At 35.5% G+C, this 26,969-nt stretch overlaps 1 protein-coding gene across 2 annotated transcripts in view; it reads left to right on the top strand.

Moving 5' to 3' along the window:
* LOC131048317 (chaperone protein dnaJ 49) overlaps positions 1-25,812 on the top strand; it is a 33,403-nt gene extending 7,591 nt beyond the window's left edge. Inside the window, exons 2-3 of one of the 2 annotated variants that reach the window (XM_057982228.2) lie at positions 21,881-22,384; positions 23,741-25,812. In XM_057982228.2, the coding sequence (XP_057838211.1) occupies positions 23,774-24,859 (1,086 nt within the window). In that variant the 5' untranslated portion in view covers positions 21,881-22,384; positions 23,741-23,773 and the 3' untranslated portion in view covers positions 24,860-25,812. The remainder of the gene's footprint in view (positions 1-21,880; positions 22,385-23,740) is intronic. The other variant, XM_057982227.2, reaches the window with a different exon arrangement.
* The last annotated feature ends 1,157 nt before the right edge of the window (positions 25,813-26,969 follow it).

Here is a 26,969-nt window from a genome sequence, read left to right as displayed (position 1 = left end):
ACATAGGTCTGCAATCCATCATTCCAAATCTTTGCAAGATATCAACAGTATATTTTCCTTGACTTAGAATGATTTCGTTAGGTCTTTGCCATACTTCTAGCCCTAGAAAGTAATGCATTAGGCCTAAATATTTCATTTCAAATTTTGAAGCTAATTCTTTCTTGCATCTAATGATGAGACTGTCTTCACCAGTTTGAAATAAATCATCCACTTATAAAACCAGAATTAACATTTCACCATCAACCACTTTGAAGTAAAGGTTAGGATTCTTACAAAATCCTAAACTTACCAAATACTTGTCAATTCTTTCATACCAAGCACGAGGGGCCTGCTTAAGGCCATATAGTGCTTTCTTCAATCTGCATGATGATGTAGCTAACTTTGCTGAGTAGATATGAGGTTCATTGTGCTTATATCAAGTTCACTGCCCTCAGATGATGATCGCTGGTCACCAAATGCTGATTGCTGATGATCAAGACCAGTTCACTGATGTCTGAGACTAATTCTCTGACCACTATAACAAATTCACTGATCTTCCAGATGATATTCGCTTGAGAGAATGAATTGCTTACTTGATATAACAAGGCATCACAATGCCTTTTATTTATACATGATTACATTGCCTCATAGGCTAGGTCGGCTAAATACACTTTGCTGCCAAAAATATAAATAATGATTTATTTATTACACTTTACATAATTGTTTGCTCAATTGCCCAATTTGGGCCCTGCCCTATCTTTCATTAATTGATCGCACATATAGGTTCATACATCAAATTTTAAGGCCAAAGGCCACACATTAAAATTTGTTTAAGCTAGGGATTCGACCTAGCTACTTTTTCAACACTATCAAAAAGCAGTTTCCGCCAACCATAGGTGGTTTTTTCACTTGCAAGCCTGTTTTTTGTACACGGTAGCAGTTTTGTGGCTTCTGATGGAATATTTTGGCGAATAGGGTATATACTTGTTGATTTTCCCAGGGTTTATTGGATGTATTTTAATGTATATATCTGATTCAATCTGATACTTGCATTTTTGGAATTCTATGTAATTTTATTCAACAAGGGTGGCGGATATATATCATTTGTCTTCATTGGATTGTGCCTCCACAGGGGGTTGCGATCCTATATGGAACCACGTGGTTCCACATAGGGTCGTGACCCCTGTGTGGAGCCACGATCCTTCTACACCGGCGGGATTACTTAAACCAAACATAACAATAACAAACTAGTATGTTAGTTTAATACTAAATTAAATCGCAAGTATAAAATCAAATTTTCTGGGCGCTAAAACAGATTACGATTTTAGAGTTACGACTAAGACTAAATTTAACACTCCCTCTTAGTCTTAGGAGTATAGACCTAAAACTTAATTTAGCTCAACACTAATCTCATGATAATTACATCACCTAGGTGTGAAGAATCAGCCTGTGATTCTAAGGATATACTCACTTTGATATCCATGTTTTAAGTATTAGCCTGTGATACTAAGGATATACTTGCTTTGATATCCTTGTTATAAGTATCAGCTTGTGATACTAAGAATATACTCACTTTGATATCCCTGTTATAGTATGTGCACTGACATTAATCCACTTACATAATGTCTACTATAACTTATCATATTACTGATATTCAAATTGTCTGATTTTCAGTTTATATGATCTTCCAAACATTTATAAGATCGTCACCTTACAATGTTAAAATACAAGTGTTCATTAACTAAAGAATCGTCATCCTTTAGGAATGAACACAGGGAAAGGTTACATAATTCATATACTCAAGTATGTGACCAAGAAGTTTACATAATCTTAGACATCAATTACATTTTAACCATACCAAGATACCTCCTGAAGTGATAATTTTCACTCTTGCTAGGGGTTTGGTGAGAATGTTAGCTGTCTGATCTCCTGTATTGACATATTCCAGTCTTATTACCTTTCTCTCTGTCATGTCTCTTACATAGTGATATGGGATCTCAATGTGCTTGGATCTATCATGGAAAACTGGATTCACTGAAAGTTTAATGCAGCTCTGATTGTCACAATGAATGATAGTAGGCTTCAGACTTTCACCAAACAGTCCTACTATCAATTTCCTCAACCATACGGCTTCCTTAGCTGCCATGGATGCAGCTATATATTCAGCTTCTGTGGAGCTCTGAGCTACGGATGATTGTTTTTTGCAGATCCAAGATACCATAGCTGATCCCAAGCTGAAACAACATCCTGAAGTGCTCTTCCTGTCTATCACGCTTCCAGCCCAGTCTGAATCAAAGTATCCATGTAGGTTCAATGCAATGTGTTCATAATGCAGTCCATAGTCCAAGGTACCTTGAAGATATCTCAATATATGCTTTACTGCAACCAAATGTATTTCTTTGGGTTCAACCATGTGTTGGCTGAGTGCATTTACTGCATAACATATATCAGGTCTGGTATTGACTAGGTACATTAATGATCCAATAATCTGTCTGTATAATGTTGGATTTGCAAATTTGGAATCTGCTATAGCTTCTTTTAGTTTATGTAGGTTTGTTTCCATAGGAGATGACATTGGCTTACAATTCATCATTCCAAATCTCTTCAGAATGTCAATGGTGTATTTACCTTGATTTAGATAAATACCATCTGGTTTTTGCCATACTTCTAACCCAAGGAAATAATGGAGTAGACCTAAATCCTTCATCTCAAACTCTGAAGCTAGTTCTTGTTTGCATTTTGCAATGAAATGATCTTCGCTTGTAATTAATAAGTCATCTACATATAATATGAGTATCAACATTTCACCTTTGATTATTTTGAAATACAGATTTGGATCAGCAATGTTCTTAGAGAAACCTATCTCTAATAAGTAACTGTCAATTCTTTCGTACCATGCTCTGGGAGCTTGTTTTAATCCTTACAGTGCTTTCTCTAACTTGCATACATGTGTTTTAGCATTATTTACCTCATAAGTGTTTCACCTTCAATAGTGAAAATCCCTCTCAATCACTATGATCGAAATTGTCACAAGTTGACTGAACCATCTTCTCCCTCTGGAGCTCAAGTTCTTGTATCAACCTCTTGTCCTCTTTTGAAATGTCAGACTCCCTCTGCATCTGGTCTCAATCATCAATTCGTTTATAAGCATCAATTTATTTCTCCCTTTAATTCAATTTTATTGTGCTTTCGTCCTTAAGTTTAAAACATTTCCTTTCATAAGGTGAGCCCATATAAGAAATATCACGCATGAATCATCTCTCATCATAATTCCCTTTGAATGATGTAGAACATTTTCATAATTTTGATCAACACTTTCATTATGATCTGCCACACACAGTCGTTAATAACTTTTGCAATTTACCAAATTTATCCAATCTCTTCGGCGAGATGTTAGAAAAGCTAATTACCAACATTTCCTCCAAGTTATAGCGAGATCCAACGGTTAAAACAAAAGTTATGACATTTTTCCCAAAACTGCTAACCCTAGGTAGGGTTTCAAGTGACCTGCACCAAAGTCGTCATATCTTGCACAAAACTGAATCAAATTTGATGAGATAAACATATTTGAAAACTAGAAACACAGATCTTTCCATCCATATATTATAGTCCTCATTTTGAGGCCAACCAAGGGCCGTACAATGGCATATTTCAGACTGAAAATTCTAAAAAAAACTGATTTCTCCAACCCTCTCCAACCTCCAAATTAAACTTCACAAGCCTGAGCTCTGATACCATGTTGATTTTCCCAGGTTTTATTGGATGTATTTTAATGTATATATCTGATTCAATCTGATACTTGCATTCTTGGAATTCTATGTAATTTTATTCAACAAGGGTGGCGGATATATATCATTTGTCTTCATTGGATCGTGCCTCCACAAGGGGTCGTGATCCTATATGGAACCACGTGGTTCCACATAGGGTCGTGACCCCTGTGTGGAGCCACGATCCTTCTACACCGGCGGGATTACTTAAACCAAACATAACAATAACAAACTAGTATGTTAGTTTAATACTAAATTAAATCGCAAGTATAAAATTGAATTTTCTGGGTGCTAAAACAGATTACGATTTTAGAGTTACGACTGAGACTAAATTTAACAATACTGACATGTAGATTGCTGACATCAACATGATGTTAGCATGATGTCAGTCCTTATACTATCAACGTGCCCTCAACCCTAGTTTTTTGCCCTAAAGGAGCTGTTTTTCTTTTGACATCACTTTGGCATATGGTGTCAAAAATTGGCAAATGAGATATCATCAAAAAGATAATTTCATGTACTTTCCAGTGGTGCAGGTTGCATTTTTAGATTTTGCTGCTAGTTCATTTTATTTCCTATCGAAGTCAGATCATCTTTTTTGACTTTTGCTTGTATCAATGTCCAATTTGCATGAGATGACTTCATTTCAGCCGATTTATATGCACTGAGGTTATTGGTTTTATATTTTATCTTTGGAAAGGTATTATGGGTTGTTTTGTTCATCCTTTTGTGGTTATCTTGGGAAAGGATAATTACAAGTCTTTGCCAAACGACATCTTGACACATCTCAAGTGGTTTAATCTTTATGGACTTCTACATGAACCAAACACATCAGGGAGTAGTTCAGCATGGGCTAACATCATTGATCATGTTGAAGGAATGATTTGTTCTAGTGTTGATCCTAACACTATGTGCTATATTAGACATTGATTTTCCTCACACACTTTGGACCTAACATTGGGAGATTTATGGAGACTTTCATGTCTCTCCATTTCTAGAGGATCCTATTGCGGATTGTCTCATTCCCCTTGATGATGTAGATAGCATACCCTTTGATGATGATACTTTAGAGGAGCTTGAGTATATCGGTCTTGCATGTTCTAAAGGTTTAGAGACTTGTTTCCCTGTTCCCACCACGCTTACCAAGAGCACATCTCCATATTTTGTTGTACCTAATGAGATTATTATTTCTACATTCATAGCTCCTATTGATTTAATGTAACAAGTCATTCATACTCTTCTAGACATAGGTACTTGGGATTCATATCTACTAGAGATATCATCTTTGTTTGTGGAGTCTCATGTTATAGATTTGGAGGCTTCTTTTGAGGACATTCATCTCCTCTTTCATTACAGCCCCATCATCGCCATTAGTCCGTCATCATTGTCTTTGGAGCTTGTTCAACATTAGTCTTTGCAGGATTTTAATTGGTGTCACTTGACTTCGTCATGTGGACATTTGAGCAGTTTTAGAGACACATTTGGATTTGGATTCTCGATTCATCCAATTGATGGGAGTGGCTTCTCTAATCAATAGTGGATTTGTTTCTTCCTAAGTGGAGAAATGTCTTTTGTAGGTAGTGGATTGTATTCTATCTTTAGACTTTCATCATTGACTCATGAGCTACTTCTTTATGGGGGGGATTCATATTCTCATCCTTCTCTCTCTTATTGGGGGAACATTTTGTTGACTTGGTGTTCAGCACCTCCTTGGGGACTCGTGACATGGCTTAACCACCTCTTGTGGATTAGGTTAAATTTGGCATTTGTATTGGGCATTGACAGTTCAAGCTTTTGGCGCAATGACAAACTATTCCAACAATTGGTATTAGAGCCTTGGGTCACGGGTTCGAGTCTCCCTTGAGTGGGTGCTGAAGGTTCAGTCGGTGTTGAGGGGGAGGTTGTTGACTTGGTGGTCAACATCTCCTTGGGGACTTGTGACATTGCTTGACCACCTCGTGTGGATCAGGTTAAATCTGGCGTTTGTATCGAGCATTGATAGTTTGAGCTTTTGGTGCAATGGCAAATGATTCCAACACATTTATTGTACTTATGTGACATAAGCAGTCTTTGGGGGGTCAAATCAAGTCCTTTCCTTCTTTCACTATTATGCATTTATTTCATTTTCTCTCTTTTGGAGAGGAACTTTTTCCTATGTGGTTTACTCCTTTTCTTTGATTATGAGATTTATTTTTTTGTACTTGGGCACCATATCAAGCCTTGTAGTTGAGACCCATCCATGCATCCATCATTCAATAATTATCTTCTCTCTAGGTTGCACTTAAGGAGCAGGGTGGTGTTAGAGTAAAATAAGAAATTCATTTAATTAATTAATGAGGACCCCTTGTTACTCTATTACACTTAAGCTAAACTTAAGCATTTGCTTTTTTATTCACAGGTCATGAGCTTTCTTTGTCTCAATGCATAGGATGATGACACTTGTCATAATCTAATTTAATCCTTAAGGTTTCATCTAGGGTCTTTTTCCTTATCATAAGGATTCATTTGTACATTATATTTGATCCATTAATTCAAAATCCTATTCAAATGTTTTTTTGGGTCAATATAATTCTCAAGGTTACGTTGCAAATTAGTTTTTTTTTCTCTCTATGTGATAGGTGTTTTAGTTGCAGGAGACATTTCGGAGCTGTGGGGTTCAATAATCAACTCCAGCACGAAGTTTGATTTGCATAATGCACTTCGGACTGATTTGTATTTGATATTTGTGAAAATTATTGCACTCCATGGCCTTGCCATTAAAGAATTTGGATTTTTGAGTTAGAATGAGATTTTACACCATGCAAAATACACAAACAACCCCAAATCTCAAGTAGAATGCAATTTGGATTTTGAAGTCGAATTTGCATTTTGCATCTTGCAAAATGCAAATAGAACTCTGAATTCCAACCCTCATGACTGCACAATGGAATTTTTGGCCTACAATAAAGCAGTCACTGGTGAGGAGGGACCTCAAAGAGATCAGTCCAAACCGGTCAGCAAGAGTAAACACAACGGAAACACACAGATATGATGGAGGCAATGTAGAACAGATAGTTTTATTGCATGAAATTTGATTACATCCAACCGGTAACAACCGGGTTACAACATACCGGCACATAGAACTGGTAGAATAGGTCACACCGTGACCTTAAATCGAAAGATCTATCTTCTAGGCACAGTCTATCTTTGATTGATTCTAATTGATTTTCAATTGATTGCATTCTAAAGCATGATTACAAATATATATATTGATCCAAAGGATCTAGTCGGCCCAAAAGGATCAAAACCCGAAGAACAAGACCTAACGTGGAAAATGAACAAGGTTGGCCTCCGCCAAGAGATTTTACGTAGAAGGTCGGCCACATGCCAAGAAACATCGAGATCAATGTCCAAGGCTCCACAAGCTTCGGAATGGGTTCGGGTAGATCACCAGAATAGGTCTTAGGCAACCGGTAACAAAGGGACAACTGGTAACAAGAAACTGTCATGGAAATTGTTTGCGATATCTTGCCGGAAAGTGATCCAAATGAGATGCGGTTTGAAAGCAAGAAAGATGATCAAGTCTTCAAGTAGAATCCAACTCCACAGGATCTGGTGAGCCAAAACCGGGACATACAGAAAGGAACACTGAAACTGCAAACAAAAAACAAAACAAAAAAGAAAATGTTTTTGGTTGATGCAAGATTGCAATGAACCGGGGATGCTCCTGCATCATACAAAAAACACAAGTCTAAAAGCAAGCAACTGTAACTTTTGCAAGTAACAAGATGTAACTTCCCTGATTTTCGTGCAATTCAAAAATGACTTGAGCCAAGCAAGCATGCATTGATAAGCTCTATGTTGACCAAACATGAAACCTCAAAAAGGATATGGTTCGCATGAAACAAGGTCATAACTAAATTCTTGATTCAACCATACAATGAAATGAACAACATGATGTCAATATCATCGAAAAATGGAGATCAATCTATGCCTACATAACATATTAGAAATGAGAAAATTAAGAGATTCCATTTCAAATATAATATCTACTCGTAGCATAAAATGATAATTGAAAGAATCCAATGAAACCACCATCCCCAAATTGGGTAATTTACCACGGATTACAAGTTTAATTATGGCTCCAAAACAAATTGAGCAAATGAGTGATGAAGTCTTGAATATACATGTTTCTTAATAAATGATACCATAAAGGAACTACCTTACCTCAACAATAAAAGATCTTTGCATGCTCTCTAAGCATATCAATTGATTATAACTCACCTCAACTGTTGTACAACGTTGTACAACGCCAACCATGTGGAACTCTCAAGCCTATTTCTTTGAATTGAGAAATGGTTGATTGCGCAATTGGAGATACCCACATAATACAATTATGGGGGAGATACAAAGCATGGCATCACATATACCGACAACATACATCACAAAAATTTAGTGCACAAGAGCATACAAAGGTTGTGGTCTACAACCAATATTATGCAAGATGAGATAGTAATAACCACAAAAATCAAAGTAATGAGTTGGCACAACATCACACTCAAGCAAGTAAATCACAATTATACTTTAGGTACCAATGTCCCAACAAAAATAGGAAGGGATTTACTAAGTATCAAAAGTAGAGTGTCATTAACTTGCACGATTCCATCAAGACCTTGGCATAAGTACTATCTTGCATGATTCCTTTAAGGCCTTTAGACACAAGTAGATCATATTTCTAGTCTTGCATGATTCCCCCAAGGCCTTCATGAACAAGTATGTCTAGCACTATCTTATGCAATTCCCTTAGGGCCTTTGGCATAAGCAAAGTTTGAAGTTCTCGAGTGTAATTAATTTTAAATATTTGAATCCCAATTCATTTTATTATTATATTACCCATAGAATACTTTGTATTGGGACATCTTCAATTCCACTAGCATGGTATGGTTCTACTCTACTCTTAACATTACTATCCAATCCTAGGTACAAAACTCAACCTTTGCCCAAAAAGTCAAGGCATGGAAAATAAGGTCAATGTTAGTAATTGTTAGTAGGGAAAACAACAGAGTATAGGACAGAGCAGGGAAACATTCTGCAAATCATTGCAAGAGGGTTGCAAAGCTCCTGACCAACAAGGAACCGTCAAGAAGAGTTGTAGATTGTAAGGGATACGTCCCATTAGGAAAGTACATGTATAGTATAGAGAACAATGTAATAGAAGGATAAGAGAATAGAAGGAATATAAGATAAGACAGAAATAGAGGAAAAAAGGATATGTTGATGTATATTCAGATAATTGTATGAAAGACAAGATGTGTAAAGGAATGATGGAAATGTAATATATGATATCAATATATGGAAGTTGACATGAATGTTATTTGATTTTTGTTGATGAGTTATTTTGTCACCTTGTCTGATTTTGCATTATACATTAACCTCCAATACCTTTTTTACTACGAAGTCGGGGGTATAAATACAACTTATAGAGAATACTGGGGGCTTAGGACTTTGGTCTATGATCCCCCACTTTTCTTGCTAACATTGGTTCTGTTGTTGGGACCCTAGTTAGGTAGTATTGAGGAGATTAAGGAGAAAATCAAAATTTTGATTCAGGTAGGGATACGAGAGAGAAAGATGAAAATTTTCTTATAGCGTGTACTGTGTAGTACTATCTCCTTGGTGTTAGCCTCATGAGGGGATTGTGCAACCAGGGGATGGCAAATGGAAAGGGGGGTGGATCTTCAAAAGCAATCCCTAAAAAAGATGTGACCTATCAGAGTAGATACAAAATTGAAAATAATACCATGGGATAAAATAAAGGTGTAATGTAAAACCAAATTAGAAACACCCTTGGCAAAAGGAGATGATTTGAAATCTAGAGAATTTAGAGAGGAGATTAAGTTGACAAGGAAAATTAACATGGCGAGCCAAAACACACAAGAGTGAAGACAAAGATAAAATGTTGAAAGAGAGGAAAGGCACCTCAAAAGAATGGAGAATGAAATGAAGAGAGAAAGTGTGTTGAGATGGATGCCGTTGAGTGTGTTGATGTGAGTGTTGCCAAAAAGAAGAAAGGAAAAGAATTTGGAGAGGAAGAATGGAAAAATTTGGAACAAATTACCCTCCATTTAGAGAGAGTAGAAGAGATTTTGATAGATTTGGAAAGAAGCATAGAAGCTTATGAGGTATCGAAGAAGTTGCTGGTAGATGGATGTGGAAGCAATGAGGCTCAACACCACTGCATTTAACTAAAACTTCATTAATAAAACCAGATTTATCAAACATCACAATTAAATTGGACAAGAGATTCCTAGAATTCCTTAAAAACTCAGAGAGAATATTATTTGTTAAAGATGAGTATTTAGAACAATTGGCTAGTATAAGTGTAAGGAAGTTGAACAAAGAGGAGATAGAAAAAGAAAGTAAAGCCATGTTTAATTTGGGAAAGGATTTGTCAACAATTACTAATCAAATGGCATTCACTAATAAAAGGGCATCACCAAGTATGAAGAGATGTTATGAAGAGGCACAACCCTCGGACCAATACCCATCCCGTATGTTGTATAAAACAAGAAGAATTCCCATTCAAGAAGCATCACAAGGAAAGAAAATGAGCCAGCAAGAAAAATTTATAATAGATTGTGAAGAAATTTTGGGGAAAGAATACTTTGAGACCAAGTTAGCAAGGGATAATGGTAGAGAGGATAAGCCTATAGTAATAAGAAGTATTAAAAATGAGAAGAAAGGGATGCAGTCCCTCCGCAAAACAAAACAAGAAGTTAAGTACACCATGGAGCCTTCAATCAAACTCCTAGTAGTCTATTAGAGGAATCTATGTGTGGAGGATGTATTTGAGAAAGACCAAAGATATTGGAACATCCAACACTGCATTGCTCATGGGCAAGCAATTTCCGGAAGGAAGAATTTGTAATGTCCCCTTTTTTATTCTATCCACAACATTGTGTGTGTCAGTAGTTAAATAGAATTAAGTTTTCAGGTAGGATTCAATTTGTGTTCTTAATAAGACAGCTGTATCTTGTTTTTGTCAATTGAACAACAGCTAGGACTTTTAGTTAGGATACTTTAATAATGGAATAAGAAGCTAAATTGGTCTCACTCTTGTCAATTAACTGCTTAGTAACCTACTAGTTGACTGCCTTATTTATGAAGGGTACTCCCCTTACAAACCCAAACACACGATAACAACAGAGAAATAAACAGAAAATGCGAGAAAGAAACACTTGCTTTCTATTATACCAATGATATGAAAATTACAACATTCAGAAAATTACATGCTACAACCGCATGGGCTCAAATCATTGCAAGGAAAAATGAACTCTCTAAGAAAACCCTACAATCTGGAGCCACAATCTGTATTGATGGAGCTGTCCCATTGTAAACCTTGGTTCACCTCTTTATTTAGTACCATTAACTGCCTTAGAATGTTTTAGAAAGTGTAACTCGTCTCCTTTTTGGAGTCCAATGGTCCAATGGTTCATTTTCCCTCCCAGGTGGATTTTTTATTTAAACTTGAGTTTTGGTGGCACAACTTCCGGGAGCCATAACTTTTGACTTGAGTGTTCGATTTGCTATTATAACATATTGTTGGAAAGCTTGCGAAGAGATCTACAACGCCAAATATATTTGAAGATCAATCTGTCCAATTTTCAAACCTTTCCGGGGCTTCTAAGGTCCTAAATTTTGATTTGAAACTTCATTGGAGAAATTTATTGGGACGAAAACTTGAATAACTTCCAAATGGTGCAGGATATTGAGATGACTATTTCACCAATCATTTTATTTTTCAATTTGGTTCCTTGGGGTCAGTTTTCATGTCCATACGAACCCGAAAAGGCCAACTTACTAAAAATAGCAGGTGAATATTTTTGGTTGTTTCAAGTTTCTGACTGCCCTACACCTCGTAAGTGTCATCATGGGCTCTGAAACAACTAAAGAAAACTTTAAAACAAAAGCAAAATACAATATTTCTGGGTGATGCAAGATTGCCCTTATACCACTGGATACTCTTGCATCACTTATTTGAGGGACTGATTTATCAGTTAGCTGCCAGCAAATTATGGGAGTTGATTGTTAGTTAGTGACCACAAATTGTGGAACTGATTACTATCAATTTGGGATCGCCTAAATTGAAGATTATAAAGTAATGCTGGGAAAGAAGAAATAATATCTTTTGTTTGAATATTGCAAACAAATAATTGTCTTTTCTGGCCTGGATGTGGTGTCTCAGCAGCTGTGCTTTGGAGACAAAACCCTTCAGGCATGGATATTGATCATCACAAGGATGAAAACCCTTAGGGTGCAGTACAAGTTCTAAAATATCAACAAAATCTTCAATAGTGTGCACTTCGAATACTGGAATATCCAGTAGGTTGTATCAGGTTGTTAATTTTCCGTTTGAAAGTATGTTGTCAGCTTTTATATATATATTTGTGCTTCTTGTAAGGATCACTACATGAGTATCAGGATTTTTTGTGTTTTTTATTTGAGCATTTTCATAAATGGCACTACACAAAATCTGTTATTTCTATCAGATATGTGTACAGTTACATTCAGTTAAAAAAAGACAGGATCAAGTGTGTTGGAGCTTTTAATGTTATCTCAAGATCTGGCATGATAAGGGTGATCACAAAATTCAATCTATATTTAGGCCACATTATTAATGTTTAATCACATTTTTTCATGAGGGTAAGAGATCGATATAATCGGGGAAGCATAAGACTGCAGACTAAATTTTAAAAGAGAGCATCTGCTGCAGTTAAGTTTTAGAAAGACATCAGATATGTAGAACTTTTAAACTAGGGTCTTTTTGAATTGTTACATGCAATCTAGGTTTGATATTCAAATTGGCTATCATTGGCCTCTCTGGGAATTACATATTTCCGAACTGAGAATAGTTTCTAGTTGTCTCCATCTTTACTACCAATTCTGGGATTTATTATGATATTCTGAAATAATTGTGACCGTTTGACCAGGCTAATCAATTCTGAAAAGATTGTCTGTTTTTGAAGTAGACGTTATGTAATGTGATTGTCTGTTTTTGAAGTAGACGCTATGTAATGTCCCCAACCAAAAATTTAATATTGCTCTTAGATTTGGAAAATAGATTCACAAATATTACACAAAACTTCACCGAAAACACCCAACTAGTTAACTACTCTTGCACAGAAAGTAAGTTAAAATGGAACTTTATAGAACATTATTGAAAATTATTTTTCTGATATGTGCATCCTTTAATCAGGTCTGAAACTGATGTATTACAGCAGCAACATTAATGCATTCAAACTCCAATTTATAGCAAAACCCACAAAAACTATTACAAGCAAATATCACCAATGTCACTGTAAACACCACAAACTGATATTGTTTGATTTCCAAATTGAAAATACATAGCATATGATCTGATACAAGATTAAGAACAACAACAAATCCCTCATAAGATATCTAGAATCACTGCAACAACATCAATAAAGCAATGAATACAAACAATGGAAAACTGCTGAAATCTTGAAGCTCCAATGCAACCTCTGGATGAAGTTGCTCTATGTGAACAATGGAGTTTCATCCACTATCCACATGAAACTCATGGGTTTCCGTCCACTATCCACATGAAACTCATGGATTTCCCTCCACAAGCCTCCAATCTCCATTGGGTTTTCGTCCACTGAAGAATTTTACAGAACATGAAGTTCATACAATGAGAAATTGATAAGTACAACTGGCATAAAGATCCATTTTCCCAAATATGCTTTGTATTTATCTTGTCCTTGGCCAATTTGGTGGGAAAATCAATAATTAGAATATTACAAATTTCCACTCCACTCTTACTTTCCAAATTTGCACTTGGTGGGAAAATCATTAATTAGAAATATTTTAATTTCTCACTCCACTCTTGCTTTCCAAATTTGCTCTTGGTGGGAAAATCTTTAATTAGAAATATTTCAACTTCCTCTTCCTCTCTTGGTGGGAAAGTCATAAATAGAAATGACACTTTATGAATCACGTCTATGATCAAATTTGATTTATTGTCCAACTTAAAATGGGAACTTTCATGTCTCTTCGTCTTAATTGAAAGTTTAATATCTAAAACCTTAGTCACCGGGTTCGCCGAATTTCATGGTTGAAGTTCGAAATTCGGCGAACGTCAAAAAAATGTATAAAGTTAGTTGAAATTTGTCGCTAAATTCGTACGGAGCACTTTGTATTAGGTTTTTTCAAAACAAAATTCCTCCCGCTCGTGGCTAGGGCACTACATATTTTTCAAGGCGCGACAACAAAGAAACGGTGGGTGAGAGGATATGTTTTACTCGACATAGATTTGGTAGTGTTCGTTCTTGGCTTAGCTTTCATTCATTCCACGACTGCTCTCTCTCCCGTCATTTTCATTCATTTCCACTGCTCTCTCCTGTTGCGATTTCTTTTGAAGAATTTAAATTTTCTTATATGTAGTTGATTTAAAACTTTTCTATGGTTTATAATTTTTTATAACATATATTTTATATTTGAATAATTTATATTTATTAAAAAATTAATATTATTTTATTTATATTAACATTTAAAATGTTTAAACTTAATATTATTTTACTTGTTTATTTTTATTTTTAAATATTAATATTTTATAATAACTAAGCATATTTAATTTATATATCTTCAAAAATTACATATGGCGAATTTAATTCGAATTTTATACATTTCGAATTTTTTCCTTGTCGAACTTCATTTGAATTTCAAAGCTGTCGAACTTCGAATTCGAATTCAAACTTGGTGATGGCTAAAACCATGAAGTACATGAAAGTGAAAGAGTTACCATTTCTCATAGCTAAGCCCATGGATAACTTGGATTCATGCTCTTGAGAAGTTCTTTTAACTGTGCTTACTTTCATCATGACTTGGTACTTACTGGTGATATGTTTCTCCAGGAACTGCAAAAAATGATCCTCCATAACCTTGTTAGTTCTCATGTCAAAGTATTCAAAACATACCTTATTTTGGCTCAATGGTGCACTCATTTTTCCACTTAGGCATTTGCATGAAATGGTGAGTTTATGAAGAATTTTGACATTCATGTGCTTCCAAATGTCTTCTTTCAGTGAATCCTTGGTTAAAACACCAGGACCCCATATGCAAAAATATTCTGGAACATGAAACAAAAGGTCTACATGTCGTTTGCTATAAGTTGTATCCATTGCTCTATCACCACTTTTAACATGCTTTCCATGATGACAAGAATTTTCTAGTGACAAAGAAGGGAACAACTCTGACATAATTTCATACCTTGGGCTGCAAATAAAATTTTCGTCCTCATTTTCAATAACTCCATTTTTGTGAATCAAAACCCTTGAATTAGAGATAACCAAAACATTCTTCCCAAATGCATACCCATCCATCAAGCTAATCTGCAAATCAAATAATGGCTCATCATTTGGAAGTTTAGAAGATAGTGTATGTAATGGTGCATCTTCCTTTGACTTGTGATCTTCACTTTCAACAAGTGAATCCTTTCCATCACCTTGCATGCCACCTTTATTCCATTCTTGCACAATAGAAATATTCTTTTCACCAACTTCAATTTCAATAGGTATTTCATCATCACTAGAAGAATCCATTGGAACAACTTCCTCATTTTTTGAGGCTTCATATTCCACATACAATGATGATCTTTCATTGAATTCTCCAAAAAAAAACTTTTCTTGATGTGAAAACTTATTACAAATTATTGAAAAATCTTTTTCAATTAAAATGTTTTTACCTTCAATTTCTGAATTTAATTCTTTTTCCTTATCTTGAACTCGCAATGATATATCCATCACCCTTTTTGGTTCCACCTTCTCATTCATATATGCTACTCCTTTTAGTGCTTCATTGCTCCCACATCTATGACTTGGGTCCCAAGGTTCCTTGCAAGAGAAGCAAAGTTTTGTCTTCTAAGATTGTTTCTGCTGCCTCCTTTTTCACTTTCTATAGGATAGCGCCTTTCTTTTGTATTTTTTTCCTTGACATCCTCCTTAGAAACCTCTGATTGTTCTACCTTTTTACACTCCCTTAAACATCCTTTGCAGGGAAACTTAAAGAATTTGTCATTCCCATGAGAGTGGTGTGCTTAATCTTCTCTCGTAAATTTATTCTTCATCTCTTCATTACCTTGTTTTTTGTAATTTCCTTGACCTCTTTTCCAAGGATCAATCTTCCTTTCATTTTCTACATATTCTCCACAAGACATTTCAGATTTGATCTCTTCGGGTAGAGAACTGTAATCTGTATGCCATCTGTGAACCTTTTTAGGATCAAGACCTTTATACCTCTCATAGCATGCCATGTTGCATTTATTCAAATGACTTAGCTGTCTCACCCGCTCTATAATTTTTATGCCATCTTGCAACTTTTGAAGTTTATTATCCAAGTCAATTAAACATTTAAATATTTCTCCCATAATTCAAATCAGCAACTTAATTTACCCTGTAGACTGGCAAGATCATGCTCTGATACCACCGTAATGTCCCCAACCAAAAATTTAATATTGCTCTTAGATCTGGAAAATAGATTCACAAATATTACACAAAACTTCACCGAAAACACCCAACTAGTTAACTACTCTTGCACAGAAAGGGCTAAGTTAAAATGGAACTTTATAGAACATTATTGAAAATGATTTTTCTAATATGTGCATCCTTTAATCAGGTCTGAAACTGATGTATTACAGAAGCAACATTAATGCATTCAAACTCCAATTTATAGCAAAACCCACAAAAACTATTACAACCAAATACCACCAATGTCACTGTAAACACCACAAACTGATATTGTTTGATTTCCAAATTGAAAATACATAGGATATGATCTGATACAAGATTAAGAACAATAACAAATCCCTCATAAGATATCTAGAATTACTGCAACAACATCAATAAAGCCCTGAACACAAACAATGGAAAACTGCTGAAATTTTGAAGCTCCAATGCAACCTCTGGATGAAGTTGCTCTATGTGAACAATGGAGTTTCATCCACTATCCACCTGAAACTCATGGGTTCCCGTCCACAAGCCTCCAATCTCCAATTGGTTTTCGTCCACTGAAGAATTTTACAGAAGATGAAGTTCATACAATGAGAAATTGATAAGTAGAAATGGCATAAAGATCCATTTTCCCAAATATTCTTTGTATTTAACTTGTCCTTGGCCAATTTGGTGGGAAAATCAATAATTAGAAATATTACAAATTTCCACTCCACTCTTACATTCCAAATTTGCACTTGGTGGGAAAATCATTAATTAGAAATATTTTAATTTCTCACTCCACTCTTGGTTTCCAAATTTGCTCTTGGTGGGAAAATCTTTAATTTGAAATATTTCAACTTCCCCTTCCTCTCTTGGTGGGAAAGTCATAAATAGAAATATTTCAAACTTCCCATTATGGCACAACATCCAATTCCCCACTAATTGTTTCCAAATATTTTATTAAATATCTGAATGTCCTTTTGATAATGAAAATATTTGGACATTCATAAATATTAAATTAATTATTCCGCGTAATCTTTCCTGATTAACCCATAGAAGAAATAGAATGGGTTAACATTGACCAAAGACCAATTTTTAACTAAAGGGGACATGACACATTATGTTGAAATAATAACAACAAATTGTTCAAGAATCTATAGATTGAATTTTCATATCGTAATGAATTTAAGTGACTTCATCACTACCCCATTTTTCTCTCTCTTTGTATTTTTTTCCATTTTTGTAATTATTATTTTCTAGATTCTTGCCAGTTACCGTTTCCCATGCAGCATCAGTAACATTATGCACTTACTTCTGATTCTATAACAAAAATGTCACAAAAAACTTTGAAGATCTTTTATTTTTGAAGTGGTTAATGGAATAATGACAACTTAGTAATTCAGTAAATAGTCCCTAGAGGTAATTCCATGCTGGACTTGTGCCTAGCCTTGTTTGTTAGAGTGTTCCATACCCAGAATTTGATGTTGTCGTTTACCCAATTAAAGTGACCATCTGTACATATAAGCATGACATTTCTCTCGGGTGATTTCTATAGAACATAATTCTTCTACTGAGAGGGGCGGGAGGGTGGTGGAGGGGTGAATCGGTAGAAGATATAAATTTCAGATTCTTGAACAATTAAAATATCTTTGAAAAAATGACAAGTATAAAAACAGAAATGATAAGAGAGAGCAATCACACATATAAACTTCAATACCTGATGTATATGGAAAACCCATGATGGGTGAAAAACCATGGTGAGAAATGCTGCTAGGATCTACTGTCCTAATCCAACGTCACAAATAAAAAATGTGTGCAATGCTTCAAGGGCACCAACCCTAAGGAATCACCAAATTCCTTGCTTTAGACCACCAACTCCAATAGAAGCAACAACTTCTCAGACTGAGCACCAACCTAGCATTTTGGAGGCACCAATCATAAGGATGCTACAATTACAAAATGCCACTGATTCACAAATCAGAAATATTACTTTTTACAACATCTGAAATCTGCAAGCAAACCTTTACAACATTTTACACGCTCATTATCGGGTGTGTAGATAGTTACAAAAGGGTTGCAACTTCCCTCAACCAACCACACAGTTGTTACCAAACCCACAAACATTTAACTTAATCAAACTTCAGACATAATTGCTTTTTCCTATTGATGTTCATATTATACAAACGTTTCTAAACAGGAAGATAACAGGTGGCAGATAGCAACCGAACTAATGGTTTTAACTGACCCAACCAACAAACAAATCTATGTCAATGACTTGATATAATATGCAGATCAATCTGAAGGTAACACTTGATACTTCACTTTGATTTTCGGATGATATCAGAACTTTGAAACAAACCAAAACTTCATTCGATTACAAAACTGAAGGATCACAACATATGCCAAGATTGATAGAATCGAAGCGTTCTACATTGGAACAACCCATCGACTCAAAAACTTGAAGGTGCCATTCTTATTACAATTGCCATGCACTTTATGTCTGTTATTTTCGTAAGAAACAAATACTACTGAGACCAAATAAATCATCATTTGGTATTAACATTATTCTAAGAGCAACAGCGGTTCCAGTTTCAGACATACAAATTATTCTCAATTGCACGATAGAAACTGATAACCCTCTTTAGAAACTGATAACCCAAACCAAGTAGCAAATACTCAGAAATCCAAGCACCGTGTATGGAAGGAATTCCCAGTGAATGAGAAGACAAGCCCTGATGATTTACTGATTGACCTTATGCCATTTGATTTCATTGCATATGTAAAGGGTCTTGAAATAATGAAGATTTAGTGGTGGTCTCACTAATGATGAAATCATGCACATTTCTACCTCTTTCCCATAGTCTTGAAGAAATTAAAAGAAACAAACCTGTGACAAAAAGTGCATTTAAATTAAATAAATATTAAACGATTGCTTACATAGAGACATTGAAAAAACCCAGTAGCATTCTAAGAGAAACCTGGTAACCGTTTAAGTGGTATTGGGCAGAAGCATTCTAAGACAAACCTAGTAGCCCCTAAAGTGGTACTGGGCTGAAGCATTTTTAATTTCTCTGGTAGTAATAATCAACATTGTCGATTACTTTGTAATATGGTATTTGATTCCCTACCTTGACCTATAGAAATTTTAGATTTGTTTATGAGACAAGTGGAACAAAGATCATTTGCAGTTGAATGAGAATCGCAGCTGAGAATCATATATATTGTTGAGACAAAAAGGAAATCTCAAGACAAGGGGATGGGTAGGTAGAGCTCAGGTGAATTGAGAACAAAATAAATTGTCCAGTTATAATTTTTGAAGCAATGGAATATACCATAAAATTGTACTACTTCTTGGTTGTGTATTGTGGGGAAATAGGTCTTCTACTATGAGGAAATGAGGCCTAATAATTTTATCCCGTAAAGTTTAATGAGTTTACAAGTTCCAGATTTTATCAAAAATCTAGGTTACCGGGTTCGGCCCCCTAGACCCCTGGTGCTGGTCCGGTCCGGTCCTGGTCTGGGGTCCTAGTCCGGTCTGCCTGTGATTCAGATAGAGTCCGTGATTCACAGGCCTGGTTCAGACCAGGTCGAATCCAAGAGGACCCAGGTCGAACCCAAGGGTCTGATGGCCCAAAAATGGTGTTCTTTTTGCAAAATATATATTTTTTTGAAATCCACCACATAAAAAAATTAAAATATAATCCTAAAAGTGAGTTTTAAAACATTAACTTGGTTCATTTCACACAAGCAACATGACTACAAGCAAGGGGAAATGAAGATGTGGGATATAGAGCCAGAGCATACTGATTTGGATGCTTTCGCTTCTCAGCTTGTTGCATTTGATGACTTGGATAGCGAGCAAACTTATAGTGCAAGTGCAAGTGGCATTGGCATTGGTTCATCTAATGTCAATGTCAATGATGAGGAGGAGAATGAGGATGATGAAAATAGAGAATCCATTTGATGATTAAACTTTAAATTGTTGAAATTTGAAACAATGATACTTGAATATTTTGTCATTTTGATATTAAACTTGATGTAAATGATGCTGTTATGGTATGATCATGATGCTATGATTACAAGTTTATGCTGGTTTTGTTGTTTATAAGATGCTATGTGACATGCTAATCTTAATTCATGCTTATAGGCTATATATATATATATAAAATTTACATGTTTTTGTACTAACGAACCCAAACCCCCTTTCAAAATTTTTCCATACCGGTGTACCAGTTCTTCGAACCCGAACCGGTGCCTGAACCTGAACTGGCAACTTAGTCAAAAATCTAATGGTTTTATCTATCAGTAGATATATAGACAGTTGTCAAGTTTATAAAATTAAACTTTAATCTCTTAGTTGTAGTTGTGCTAGCCTGGTTTTTTCTTCTTTTTAGATTTTGGTGTGTGTCATTTTTTTTTTCGATTATTAGATGTCAAATTTTTGTATGTTTTACAGTTCTTCAATCAAAATCACAGGAGATATGATAAAATTTAGTAGTCATGATTTTGCCATCAATCTGCTGAAGATGCCTTTCTTAAGGATTTCACTTCCTATTGTAGTGAATTAGATAATTGGAGCTTTAATATAATTGCAAGTCTTTAAGCATTCAGTAAATTGTGCATGAAGTCTTCAAGCACGCATTAAATTGTACATGAATCTGGTGTCATGCCCATGATATATACCAACTGGCAAATGGCCCATGCTGTAGTGGACAAGATGACATGGGATGCAACCATTTGCTTATTCTCTTTCATTGCCAAATAACCTTTAGCTTTAGAGCATTCTCATCCATATGATGCTTTTTATCTTAAATGGAGATCATTGATATTCTTCCGAGCTTTGCTTTTCACTTATAATGTTTATCCACTTGTTGTGACCTAAGTTACCGATCCTGGTATGGGTGCGGGTACAGGTATGGTACCAGGTACAACGATGTTTTTTTCCTTGGGTATGGGTATCAGGTACGACAATGTTTTTTTCTTGGGTATAGGTATGGGTTTGGCTATATATATATGTATGAACAAATTAAAAATATTATAATATAAAACAGTGATACTAATAATTGGCAATAAACAAAATATTAAAGACTTTACAATTTGCAAAAATAAAAATACTCATAAATTCATAGTTCAGTGATTTGTCAATCAAAATTAAGGCCTTCTAAATCACACAAACCTTCATGATGCACGCAAATTTCACATTTTATCACTTTTAGGTATGTAAGAACTTTTTGTTTATTAAAATGTTTTAAAAATGCTTTAAGTTTAATTTTTGTTTTAAAAAACTTTTTTAAAATATATATTTTTTAAATAAATTTTTGGGGCCTGGTGGTTGTGAGTTTGTCCATTTTTGTCTTGGATTTGCCTGAGTTTGTCTCAGGTTCACCCAGGACCCACAGGGAACTCGGGGTGCTGATGCAGTACCCTAGGCATACCCAGAGGCGTACTGGTACCAGACTGAGACACTAACCATATTCATACAAGGATGGGGGGGCTAAAGAGTAGTACTCGGTAATGTAGGCTGTGACCATGGAGATTCCTTGTGGAGTCGTATGGTGATTCTTCTTTCAGATAGCTGTTTGTCTTTTGTGTAAGATTTGGTTAATAGAATTAATTAACTTTTATTATTGTATTGAATTTTTTCAGAAGCAATTAGTCTGAACCAGAAAACATGATGACTTTTGATTGTATGGGAGGAAAAGGGAAATCAAATGATACATGGAGGGCTGCAAAAGGACCCACAAGGAACTTGGGGTGCTTGGTTGGTACCTTGGGCGTACCCACAGGCGTACTCGTACCAGGCTGGAGCCCTAATCATATCCATATGGGGACGGGGGCTAAACAGCAGTATCCACTAACATAGGTTGTGATCATGGAGATTGCCTGTGGAGTTGTATGTTTCTTCTTTCAGATGGCTGTTTGTCTTTTGTGTAAGATCTGGGTAATAGAATCAACTTTAATATTGCATTGGATCTTTCAGAAGAAGCAATTAGTCTGAACCAGAAAACATGACTTCTGGTTGTATGGAAGGAAATGGGAAATCAAATCTGATACATGGAGGGCTGCAGTTAGAACAATGATTCTTATAAATAGGAAATGACAAAAGTCATTGAAAATCAATAAGCCAGGCCAACATAAGAGTCAAGAATGGTACATTTTCTCTGTTATTGTATATCTTTGTGTTTCCAGCTTCTCAGTTTAATTCAACCTAATGCATGTGGTTCTGTCAATAAGCTTACCTGAAGAAACACTTGGTTTGTGTGATATTCATCGTTGAATGTCTTCCCATTTGTATATAAGGATGAATTAGGAGCAGTGCTAGAGACTATTTGTAACCCATCAAAGACAAGTCACACATGATTCACATGCACCTTACAAGATAATAACCATCAAAATTTGCCAATTGTGTCTTATGTTCAACACTAGGTTGATTTAAAAGAATCTCATTTCTGTGATCTGAGCGTGTCAAAAATTCCAAGAATCATGTCTAGTCAAATACGCTGGTAGCAATGCAGCCTGCTGAGATTTGGTACTCTATTCATGTGTCTCTTTCCCCAAATAGAAATAAGAGGCTCGGTATATTTAGCAATCTATTTCAAAAGATTCATTTACATAATAAATTTGTGAAAAAGTGTCTCAAACAGATGACTTTCTTCAGTTAACTGTTCCTCTTGGGCATTCGTATAGAAAATTGCTTCATATATATATGGAACAGGCTTAGAACTTCCATGAGCACCCTTGACTTAAAGAAATATTTTAAAGGGCAATATGTAAACTGAACTGTAACAAAATTTTAGCTTGACAGTTAAGGACGTGTGTCAAAATTCAAGGTTGGTTATTTGTATGACTTCTTTATCCATATGCCTTTATGTGTTAACTGTTAATGCCTCTTGCATGAAACTCAAATGTTATGTGGGTGGTTAACTCTTTGCAAGAAATGTGATTATTTGATCAATATTGTGTGTTTTGGATAAGAATATAATATTGAAGATGGTGCTTAGCATCAGCATTTTTTGTGTGGTGTCATAACCTCTCTATTTAGCTTCTAGTTCTTTTCCTAGTGTCTAAACTTTAATAGAGAAGTGTAGTCACCCAATCTAATTCTTAAGTATTTTTGTGGTCACAATGCAACCTTTAAAAGAAAATCCATGGAAATTGAAAATTTTCTTATTACGTTTTGATTTATATCAGAACAATGTGATGTACCTTTTTGCCAGTTCAACGTTATCTTGCAAGGTTTTCAAACTCTGAAAGGCATGCAAAAAGTGAGGAGCGTTATTTTTTTAACCCCTTTTACATGATGCAAGGATATTCTTTGAAAGATTTCTGCTACTGATTGAAAGATTTTTGTGTTAGTTTTTATTGGTATATTGTTATGGTCATAGATATAAGTTTCTGGCTTTGGGAAGAAACATTTTTATATGCATATGATCATTTGTAGTTTATCTAGTTTCAGCCCTTCTTTTCATTTCCTTTTATAAATTACATTGCTTTAAATGTATGCAGGTCTTTTTATGTGGTAAATAGAGAATTCAGCAAATGGAAAGCAACAAAGATGAAGCTTTCAGATGCATACACATTTCAAAACGTGCATATGAGGAAGGAGATAGGACACGGGCTCAGAGATTTCTTTGCAAAGCTAAGAGATTGTATCCTGACCTCAAAGTTGACAGTCCACTGTTCGTTTTAATTGAAGATGCAGGGGAGAAAACAACAGGAAATGACCAAGGTTCTGACAGTTTATGCAGAGAAATATCAAAGGAGGACAAGGAGAGCAATGTTTCTTCAAAAAATAATGAGAATTATGACTGTCGTCAGCGGAATTCCAGTGGTACCATAGAGTTTTCAGAAGTTGTTCATCATATAAGAAAGAGCAAAGATTACTATGAAATACTTGGCCTTGAAAGAGATTGTTCACAGACAGAAATAAGGAAGGCATTCAGAAAACTCTCTTTGAAAGTTCACCCAGACAAGAACAAGTTTCCTGGTGCTGAAGAAGCTTTCAAAGCTGTTTCTGCAGCATTTAATTGTTTGAGCAATCCCGAACAAAGGGGCAAGTATGATAATCAAAACATAGATGAAGTGCATGATTTTTCATATGAACAATACACGGGACGGTATAAGTCATATGAATTTTGTAATGAAACAAGTGAGACGTTTGCAAACTTCTTTTTTAAGATGAATCAACAAAATGCTGGGTTTCAAGGGCCTCGCTTCTTCAGGACTCACAAAACACGTGGAGATGCAACAGCTGACTCTGTTGATAGAACAAGGATACTGCATTTTGTGGGTTTGGTACAGTTATTGGCAATTGTTATGCTCGTACTAGTTAACCTAATGCCTAATACACACCCTTCTTTCTCAATGAACAAGGATGCTTCATACCAATATGAATGTCTTACCAGCAACCATGGTGTGAGCTTCTTTGTAAAAAGACCAGATTTTCAGCAAAAGTATCCCCCTGGCAGTTACGTAAGAAAAAACATTGATGATTCAGTGGAAAGGAATTACAAAGAATTCCTTGCACATAACTGTAGGGTAGAAGTGGGATTGCGTATGTGGGGTCGAACAGAAGAGACTCCAAGTTGTGATGCTCTTCGTCAATTCAGTATGCGACCTGTTTGAGAATGTGGAAGAGTCATATTCCGAGGATCATGGTTCTAATTTCATAGTATTGAATTTTTCTTCCATAGGAATGATTACCAATCTTTGTTGGGATTTGGGGGCATATTCTTGCAAGTAGCAAATTGATATAATTTGAAGGATTGAGATGATGCATAAATAGTTTGGGGAGCTTTTTAGGTGAAAACTTCAGTGCTCTGAAGTCTGGTATTCTTTTGTTGTGCATAAGCTGTGACCAATAGTGAATGGTTGGATGTGACTTTTATTTGCACAGGTCATGTTGATCTGTGTTACAAAGCACAGTCAATGCTATATGGGGAAGTATTCTGGGGTTCTTTACACTCTAATATTTAATATTATTAGAGGCAGGTGTTGCTAAAACATGGTGCAGATGTGGAGACGCTCAGGTGCTAGACATTAATTTTTTAAACCTGCTTGAATCGACCTTACTCAGGAACATTTTTTATCAGGTTTGTTTTCTATTTCATTTGTTGACATCTCTAGTTACAACTTGCTGTTGTCTCTGGAAGATGAAGATGTTGCTGTGTTAGCATACAAGAAGGGGTGAGTTGTTTATCTTTCCTCATGCCATGATTCATGGTTGGAGTTTTACTCACCAGTTTGTTGGTCAGCATGTCTCCTTTGTCTATCGACAATTCCAAACATCACTGACAGGGCTAAGACAAGACTTGGAGACGAACTAGAAAGCCCTAGTACAGTGTTGGACAAGAATCAAATATAAGACAAAAATAATTTATGGCCTGTTATCCATATACTAATCTCTGATTGTGAACAAAGCTAAGGCTGAGAATTGAAATTTCTGGTGTGTGTAGTCCCTCAAGCACTGTTTGGAGTGGAGTAGATTTACAGAAATATTATAACAATATTAACAGTTAGCCACAAAATAAGTTTCCATCTATTAATAGGATCAATGAGACATGGTCTTTTCTGATTTATCATTGCTGCTCACCAGATTGAGGTTATATCAGAATTTGTTCTGTAATGGAATTTATTATGAACGTTTAAAGTATGGTCTACTCAGATTTAACAACTCTAGAACAATCATAGTTGATGAATTCTACAAAGAAAGAATCATAACGTTTTTTTAAATTCATTTGCCAAGAAACATCTGAGATGTGCAAAGATTGCTTTCAAATAATAGTCATGACGAATAATTTTTAATATTCTTGTTGCAGCTCTTGACAAAGAACAAAGTTATACCCAATTTTTTTTGCAGAGCCCTATGAATCGAACAAAGGTCTCAGGGTCGTTAGTGGCCATGATGTTATGCTGCATCCAGGCACAGGATTAGAAGGGAATGGAAACTTCACCAACAAAGAAAACTGTATGAAGGAAGAGGCTGGAAATTTTCACGTAGAAAACGTTTTGTCGGTAGCTCATTAGATAAGCACTAAACTTTTAAAGGTGACATGCACACGAGCAAAAAATGAAACATCAATTTTATAAAGCAGCAAAAGCCCTCCTCTTACATTACTCTTTGTGAGCTTCTACTAAATAACAACAAACTCCATTCTCCCAACTCTCACTAATGTGGCTGGTTTGCCAGCCAGGTTATTATTTTTGGGAGACTTGGTGCTTATATGATTGGAGGATGTAATTTAGAAATAATATCTTTTCTGTTGTCCTATTGTTTTGAATGCCATGAGAAGACTAGTTTTGTCTTTTAATTATCAAGAGTATGGACTACAGGTGAAAGATGCATTTTTTTGGCTCACAACTGTAAATATGATAGTACACAAGTGTTACATTGACTCAACCATGCACCTCAAATTGAATGTTTCAATCTAAATGACCAATTAGATGACTAACTAGATGTCTCAACTCACCGGGAGACTACAGTCAGGATGATGTGGAAAATGAATACCCACAAAAGGTAGAAAATAATACCTTTCTATGCACTGTGCCATATGCACTTTATAAATCCTCATCAGTTAAGTAACATAAATGTCCAAGAGAGCGTTGGAAGAACCGTGTTTTTGAAGAAATAAATTTGCTACAAGCATTACTTCATTTCTTGTCTATTGATGCCCAGTTTCTTTGGAAAGAATGCTGTATGGACCGAGAGATCCTTACAGCAAAAATTTGGAAAACC

Source organism: Cryptomeria japonica, chromosome 3 (genome assembly GCF_030272615.1).
Source record: "Cryptomeria japonica chromosome 3, Sugi_1.0, whole genome shotgun sequence".
Classification (NCBI taxonomy): domain Eukaryota; kingdom Viridiplantae; phylum Streptophyta; class Pinopsida; order Cupressales; family Cupressaceae; genus Cryptomeria; species Cryptomeria japonica.
This window is presented reverse-complemented; position numbering and strand designations above follow the sequence as displayed.